The sequence below is a fragment of the Callionymus lyra genome, chromosome 15 (genome assembly GCF_982586985.1).
Source record: "Callionymus lyra chromosome 15, fCalLyr1.hap1.1, whole genome shotgun sequence".
Classification (NCBI taxonomy): Eukaryota; Metazoa; Chordata; class Actinopteri; order Syngnathiformes; family Callionymidae; genus Callionymus; species Callionymus lyra.
In genome coordinates, this window is record NC_141832.1 from 8,648,224 (window position 1) to 8,656,745 (window position 8,522).

The following is an 8,522-nucleotide window of genomic DNA, read 5'->3' on the forward strand; positions in this document are numbered from 1 at the left end:
ATGGACTCGACCCGTAGTGGATAATCCCGCAGCGGTCAGGGGCAGGTGTCACGCTCGCGGCTTTCTCCTCGTAATCGACCCTCATGACTCCGGTCCAGGAGGTCAACCGGGTCCAAGACCTCGGATCTGAGACCTGCTCAGCCACGGAAGACCTTCGAAGAAACTTGTCCGACGGACGTATGAGGGTCATGAACACTAGTCACACCACCAGGGGGACACCCTGGAAAGGCGGCCAGAGCACATAGACACCCGCTCACTCACAACTACTGACTTAGATTCATCCAACGACTGTGGAATGTGGGAGGAAACTGGAGGAACAAGCAGTTAAAACACACAGACTCGAACCCACAACCTTCTGCTGCACGGTGACCTGGATTAACCTCCCATGAGCAGGAGCTTCGATCTGTTGTCGTTCAAACCTTGAAGAAAGTTGAATCCAAACTCAGCAGATTGAGCGTCTGAGGAGCTGAAGCTATCGCTAAACTAATGCTAACGCTAAGCTAACGAGCTTAAAACATTAAGCATATTAGCAAAAATGATCTTCAAAAGATGAGCAAGTTATTTTTACGACATAAACGTGAGCTTGTTAGTTATTTTTCAAGAGCCAGAGGTCATTTACGGAAATATTTCTAAAAGAGAAAACATTAGCAAAATGCTATTAGCATCATTAGCTCGTCCATTTTTAAAGACTCCACTCACATAGAGTGAAATCAGTCAAAAGTATTACATAAATTGCAGTTTCTCATCTAAATAACAGAGAAAATACAGCAAAACTTTCTTTTCATGAGACTAAACATCCTACCTTTGTTGGTCTGTTTGACACTGTTATTTTAACCTTTATTTAATTTATGAACAAACATTTATTTCGACCAGACTTGCATCAATCAAATTATAAAATTCCATATTGTTTTTAACTCATTAACATTTTAATTGTGGGACTAATTTTAATTGATATATTTTAATAAAAATGAAATAATAAATACAAGAAAACAATTCTGTTTTTTTTTTTACAGAAAAAAAAGATTTATTTCATGATTCCAGGTGTTTATCATCTGCGGTAAAAAACATCATTTCACGTCGTCCCGTCATTGGTTTATTGTCCGTCACATGATCCAGGTGTGGCGACGCTCTCAGGAGTCCAGGCGACAGATGGGACTGTCGTAGACCATCTGCAGGTTCACCTTGTGTCCCACCAGCTCTCGGATGTTGTTGATCCCGTACTTGATCATGGTGGGCCTGCAGGGGGCGACGAAGAAAACGGATCAACCGACAAAAAGACAAACAGCAGAAAATCTACCGGAAAAATAAACTATTTTTAAAATTGTTAGTTTGGAAACGAAAAACTAGATTCTGGTAAATGGCGAGGGAGGGTCCTCACCGCTCCAGGGAGAGACCCCAGGCGATCACCGACACGTCCTCAGGGAGACCCATCGGCAGCAGCATCTCCGGTCTGAAGATCCCAGAGTTTCCCACTTCAACCCACTTCTTCAATCCTGAGGGAAGAGCAGCACGACAAGCTAACACGCTATCGTAGCATTTTTACATCATTCTATATATTTAAATAAACATAACCATGTATACGTGTTGCGCGGGTTTACTCCAGACACTCCGGTTTCCTCCCACAGTCCCACAAAAACTGCTGTATTATTGACGACTGTTTTTAAGAGTAGAAACTAACTTTATTTTGTCTTTATTTCTATTATTTATTATTGGTTCTAAACAAAACAGATTCAAAATTTCAAAATACAGTAGTATTGACTTGTATTGTTAATAAACAAATTTAAACATTTAATATAGATATTATTGAATTTTTTGATAAAAACACATTTAACCATCAAAAAAACTGAACTGAAATATTAAAAAAAATAGATTTAATGACCAATATCTCATAATTTCATTATTTAAAACTGTACTTTTGATATTAACTATACGTTCTTAAAAATAAAATTCATTTCTAGAAAAAAAACCATCGTTTAAAGCCTTATTAAAAACCTAATCCGACACAGGAACCTCTCGTCCGTCTAAAGGTTATTAATCTTCTATGAAAGGTTTACTCGTGTGCAACTGTAAACATTGTATTTTTGGCTCATTAATCATTTTTATTTTGCTCCTTTCACATTATTTTTGATAGTTCAGAGTAGTTAACCAAACTTATCAAAACTTTCTTTCATTATATTTTTTAGGATTTACACGTAAATATTCACAAGGTTTTTTTTTCTTCCATTTTTGTGTTGTAATTCAACTTCCAGCCTCTAGATGGCAGCAGTAATTATTTCTAAATCCCTGATATAAACATAATGAGTGTGTGTGTCAGGAGAAGGGGGCGGGGCTTGCGTACCTTCATGGTAGCTGAACACCTCCATGCTGGGCTCAGTGTACGGGTTGTAGGCCGGCTTGAAGCGAAGTTTACTGATTCCTGTCGACGAACAACAGCGTCAGGAGGGTCTGGAGGTTTTTGTTTTAAATTGTTTCAAATCCAGACCAAGTTTGGTGAAGAACTGGTGCAGGATCCCCATGAGGTCGCCCAGCGTCAGCCCGTAGTCGGCCACCAGGCCCTCGATCTGGTGGAACTCTGCCAGGTGGGTGGCGTCCAGGGTCTCGTTCCTGAAGACCCGGTCGATGGAGAAGTACTTGACGGGGGTGAACTTCTCCTGGTGGAGGGAGGGGGGCGGTGGATGAGGTTCTGAACCAGGGATCAGGAGACGGGAGGTTCTCACCTGCTGGGCCAGTTTGTACAACATCCTGGCACTGACGGCGGTGGTGTGAGTGCGCAGCAGGTTCTTCTGGGCCTCCTCCAGCTTCCACTCGCACTTGTACCTGAAACACCAGAGGTTCTGATGGACTGTCGTGGGCTGGACTTGGATGGACCAGAACTACAGAAACTATTGAAACTCTCATATTTTTTTCATTGAATGTTGTGGTTTTTGACCCTGAGATAACGAGCGCATTTTTATTATTTTTTCAAAAGTTTCATTAAATAATTTGCATATTAAAAGTTTGAATTCGTTTTTCATCATTTAAAACATTTAAATAATGGTTAACTTAATTTTCCTTTTTTTCAGTTTCATATTTTAATTCCAATAATTCGAAAATACATTTTTCTAAATTCAATATTTTTTTATTTGTTGCCTTTTAAGTTCAATATAAAAATGTTGGTATAATAGTGTCGCCAGAAAACACCAAGTCCTGAGTAAATTTATCATGTTCTTCTTCGTCGTCACATGATCATCTATGCGCCGCGTGATTGGCTGAAAGTTCCAGCATGTAGCTCGGGGCTCTATTGGTATAGTCTAGTGAGACTTTCATACTTCTTTTTATAATGAATTTAAAAGGCTATAAATTAAACAATTTTGAATTTAGAAGAGGTATTTTTGAATAACTGAAATTCGAATTTTAAGCTCTATGTGTAAAAAAGAAGCTATTTTGAAAAATATTCAAATTTCTAAATGAATTTATTAAATAAAATAATAATTCAACCATGTTATCATAAAAAAGTAGAATTGTAATCATTTATCAAAAAAAAAATTCAATGTTTACATAAAATTTCCATAAATAAAAAATGAAATAATTTACAATTATTTTTGAAAATACTCACGTTTCTAAATTCAATCTTTTAATAAAGAAATTATTGAATTCAATTATTTAAAAAAAAACACCAAACATTTCAATAAAAAAATCTAATCAAAGTCTCAACATGAATCGTTCAATATTCCGATTACACTGATAAACTTCCACACAGAACTGTCAGGGGGTCCATCGGACACTTCTGGACCAGAACCAGCACTTGTAATAACCATCAACGCTCACCCCTGAGATCCGTAGCCGCCCTGCGAGTGGACCCGCTTCACCCTCTCCAGGTACTCCTGAGGGAAGTGCTGAGCGAGCGCCGGGTCTGCAGACCACACAGGGTTCAAGTTCAAGCGGGTCCGGGCGACGGCGGCGCCGACTCACCCGACAGGAAGAAGGTGTCGTGCTGGTCGCGGGCCGGGTGCTGCTGGGGCTGGAAGAGCGAGTCGAAGTTCCAGAAGGAGCTCTCGATGTAGTTGTTGGTCGGCATCTCGGAGAACCTGCGAGACAAGCCCCAGCTCGAGAGTGCTGCAAGTGCATCATGGGAGTCCGTCCGGAAACTCACCCCATCTCCAGGAAGATCTGCCTGAACTGCGTCCGCACCTTCAGGAGCGGGTGCAGGTGGCCGCAGTCCGGGGCGACGCCCATGGCCTCGAAGTTGTACGGCTTGAACTTCTTCTCCTTCCAGCTGCCGCTGCGACCAGACAATGAACGTCAGACCAGAGCAGTCGATAACAGAGCTTCTCCTGCGGGACGTTAAGCGGCGACTCACGAGGCGATCATCTCCGCGGTGAGGTCTGTCTCCTGCTTGGTGACGGTGGTGCTGAAGGAGGGTCCTTTGCTCAGCCAGTAGGTCTTCACGGTCCTGGAACAAACACAAGACATAATAAAGTAAATATCACCAGAATATTCATGGTTTGAACCTTTTAAATGTTGTTTTATTAAGCATTGGATTCTTTTTTAAACAATTTAATTTGATATTTGTTATATGATTTTTAATTTTTTTTATTGGTCTTAATTAAATTCAAATATTTGAATATTTTCAAAATAAATAACTTTTTTATATTTTTATTTATTATTTATATTATATTTATTATTATTATTATTTATTTTTATACATATATTTTTTAAATTCTATATTAATTCTATGGTTAGCAACATATAACTAGACCAATCCAATCGAGCACTAACTCACTCTCAACCAATCATGCCACGCGCTGATAATCATGTGACGCTCACTTTATATGTCGTGATGATGAAATGACATGTGATCGCCTGCGCGTCGTGTGATTGGACGAAAAGATCGATCAAGTAACTCGGTGCTCAATTGGTTTTGTCTTGTTATTATACCAACATTTTTGTATATAATTTAAAGGGTTACAAATTAGAAAGTATTGAATTTAGAAAATAAATTTTATATACATTTATATATATTTATATATTATAGAATTTTTTATTATTAAACTCTTTGTGTAAAAATAAAAAACATCTTGAAAAATAAAAAAAAATTAAAAGCGCTATACAAATAAAAATTACTTACTTATTTATAAAAAATAAAAAAAATAGTTCCACCATTTTATTATAAATAAAAACTATTGGAATCATTTATCCTCCCAAATGAATTAAATGCTTAAATAAGAATTCCACACACACTCACTAGTCATGATTTGTTGAACCTTCAAGTACATTTACTTCTTTAAATAAAACCTTCATTATTAAGAATGTTCTGCTCCATCAACACACAAACGCCTCTGCCGCCCCCTGGTGGACCCTCACGTCACTCACACTTCTGACAGCAGTTTCCTCTTCTTCAGCTCGTTCTTCTCCTTCTCCTCCAGCGAGACGTTTCCTTTCTGGACCAGCAGCAGCTTCTCCTGGACCTGGTCCTGGATGTTCTCCACCTGAGCAGGAATAAAAACCCATCTTCAACGACATGGCCGACGCCGACAGAGGTCATGTGACTCACTGACCGCCCTGAAGATCCTGGGCCCGGACTCGTGACCTTTGTCCAGGCGGATCCATTTGTTGGACATGGCCTTGCTGAAGCCGATCTTCCCGAAGGACAGTTTCTACGAGAGGGAAGAGAAATAAAGTTAGAGCGTAAATGGAAAGATTGGTGAGTAAAATGCTTTTTAGTTGTTGTTTTTGTCTCTCTCCCTCTTTTAGCATACAAATAAATTAAAATAATTATATATAAACACATGCACGTATAAATACAGAACTATAGAATAAATATAATTCATTCATTCTGATTTTATTTTTGTAAAATAACATAAGATTTATGTGTATATATACACACATTTGTTTACATAAGTAAGCAAGTTATTGTCATTTGTAAAGCACCTTATACATTTTAACGTTTATTTTTATATTTAATTATTTATGCATTTCATTTGTTTTACATGTATTTATTCAACTAAAAAAAACCTAATTAATTTTCTTACTTCCATCAAAATGTCAAAATGAATAAAATAAACTAAAATGAATGACAAGGCAAATGTATGAATAAATATATAAAATAAATCGTAAATAATTTAATATACAAATAAATAAAAGTTGAAATGTATAGAAAATTAAATCAAGTAATTTCTTTATTTTAAACATTTTTATATTCCGTCCCACATTTATTTATTTATACATACATTTAGTTAAGTATTTATACATTTATATTTATGTGATTTACTTCATATTTAAGTCCCTTATTTTCAAAACCTTCTCTATCGTCGTCATCATCTTCTTCAAAGCACCGGATCACACGAGTCACTCACCATGAGGTCGCTCTGAGCGAGACCCTCTGCGGGGACGGAGCTGAAGACCCTCGACTCATGACTGCCCTGATCCGCGATCTCCGTCCCCTCGGCCGTCAGTTCCCAGTGTTTGCAGGAGCGAAGGTCGGCCGTGATCACCTGCAGAGACGCCATGATGTCAGGAGACCAACGAAGACAAGCTCGTGTTTCAAATATAACAACGCGATTCATTAAAATTAATTAATTAATTAAACTGTGAAAAATCGCTATTTAAAAACAAGTATTTTGACAGGTTTCATGTAAGGAATCTTGAAAAGAAAATCCCTGATATGTTTAAGAATAAAAAAACAAAACAACTTTATTTAATTAAAATTACAATAAATCTACTAGTTGGTCTTAATAACTTGTATTTGAAACAAAATTATTAAACGTTATTATGATTATCTTTTACATCAGGATCTCATTATTTTCAAAAATGCCTTACTCAATTATAAAGTTAATAACTTTTACATGTAATATTTTTGTCCTTTTTTTTTACCGCTTCCATATATTTGGGTGAAATCTACTCAGTTGGTCTTCTTGACTTAACTTAAGATATTTGCCCAAAATATATATATATATATAATACAATTATTTTGACACAAACATAAATGTACAAAGCGCTTGAACAATCACTGATGTACGGTGGAGTCTGACCAAGGATAAGCTCTGAAAGTAAGAACCAGAATTATTTTAATTGAACCGGAAATGTGAGTTCTTCTACTAGAGCGGCTCAGAATTCTCGTCGAGTTATGTATTAACTGCAGGCGAGACACTCCTTCTTGTTTAGACATGAAAACAAACTGTTACAATAGTCGAAATAAGAAAACACAAACATTGGATTATAAAATCCAGATCGTGTTGTGACGTCATTTTCCTAAATTTAAAGATTTTTCTCAGTTGAAGGAAACAGTTTTAAGCCTTTAAATGAAAGGAATCCTGAAAAATAAAGATAGATCCTGTTATAGTTCTATCATAACAATAATATTTTTGTAATTGTGTTACAATTATAATGTATTAAGTCTAAATGAGTAGATTTATTGTGATTTTTTTTCTAAAATATGCGGAAAACTGTCAAAAAATATTGACTTTCTTAGAAACAAGGAACATAACATTTAAAAAAAACATGTTACATCATGTTATATTAAAGAATTAAAAAATTAACAACAACCGAGTACATTTATTGTAATAATTTGTGAAAAATGTGGATAATAGTAAAAAAAAAAAAAAAGTAAAAAAACTACTCTATTTTATTTTGACGAGGTTAATACATTACGTTAAAAGTATTTAAAACTATAAATAATAAGGAATATTGAAAAAACTGTTGTGTTTACTGATGAAAACTTGTAAGTTTGTGATCTCGTAGTATATAAAGTAAGAAAACACGTCATTTCCTGACTCAAACGATGTATTCTTGTTCACTTTAATGAAGTATAAACGCAGAATAAGCCACTTATTGATGACTCGCAGTGACAGCTGAGCTCGTGCAGTTGCATCAGCACTGAAACCACAAGAACCAGCGGGACTTACATCACCGAGCGCCTGGAGACTCTTCACGGCTCCGACGATCACCTGGTGGTCGAGCTCCAGGCGGGCGGACAGTTCCAGGCTGTCCACGCCGTCGTCCGAGGTCTCGATCCGCCGTAAGAGCGTCTCCGCCACACCGGTGTCCGCCATGATGGATGCGCTGACGAAACAGGATGTGACGTAGGACGCCATTACGGAACTCGTAGAAGACGTGTCAGTAAAACAAACGCATTTAATTTTTTTTAAAATGATAAACAAAAATACATTTATAATAATAAATTATAATAAAATATATACATTTGGGGAAAACATGGTTTCTTAAAAAATACATTTGAAATTTAGAATAAAATTAAGGAAACGCTATTTAAAACACGCAAGTCGATTAATTAAAATTAAAACTAAATGTCAATTCTTTCAAAGTACACACGACATTTCAACACTTGAACCCAAAAAACCCAAAACATATTTGCAAGTTTTAAACACGAGAATAATGTTGCTCTAAATTAAAATTCAAAGACGTTTTGTTGTATGATAAAAAATAAAGAGCTTTATATAAATATTTGCATCAACCTCAGGCAAGATCACACGAATCTAAATTTAAAGAAAACACTCTCCAAATATAATTGATTTAAAGTAAATGTT

At 36.4% G+C, this 8,522-nt stretch overlaps 1 protein-coding gene across 1 annotated transcript; it reads right to left on the reverse strand.

Moving 5' to 3' along the window:
- Window positions 1-993: 993 nt before the first annotated feature.
- Window positions 994-8,034, reverse strand: farsa (phenylalanyl-tRNA synthetase subunit alpha). The gene is made up of 13 exons (XM_087809018.1): window positions 7,884-8,034; window positions 6,336-6,473; window positions 5,538-5,636; window positions 5,353-5,468; window positions 4,340-4,432; window positions 4,133-4,261; window positions 3,952-4,067; window positions 3,808-3,892; window positions 2,718-2,817; window positions 2,483-2,651; window positions 2,339-2,416; window positions 1,379-1,493; window positions 994-1,236 (listed from the first exon to the last, which is right to left on the reverse strand). The coding sequence occupies exons 1-13, from the start codon at window positions 8,028-8,030 to the stop codon at window positions 1,131-1,133; spliced, it is 1,491 nt and encodes a 496-aa protein (XP_087665144.1). The 5' UTR covers window positions 8,031-8,034; the 3' UTR covers window positions 994-1,130.
- Between the last annotated feature and the right edge of the window lie 488 nt (window positions 8,035-8,522).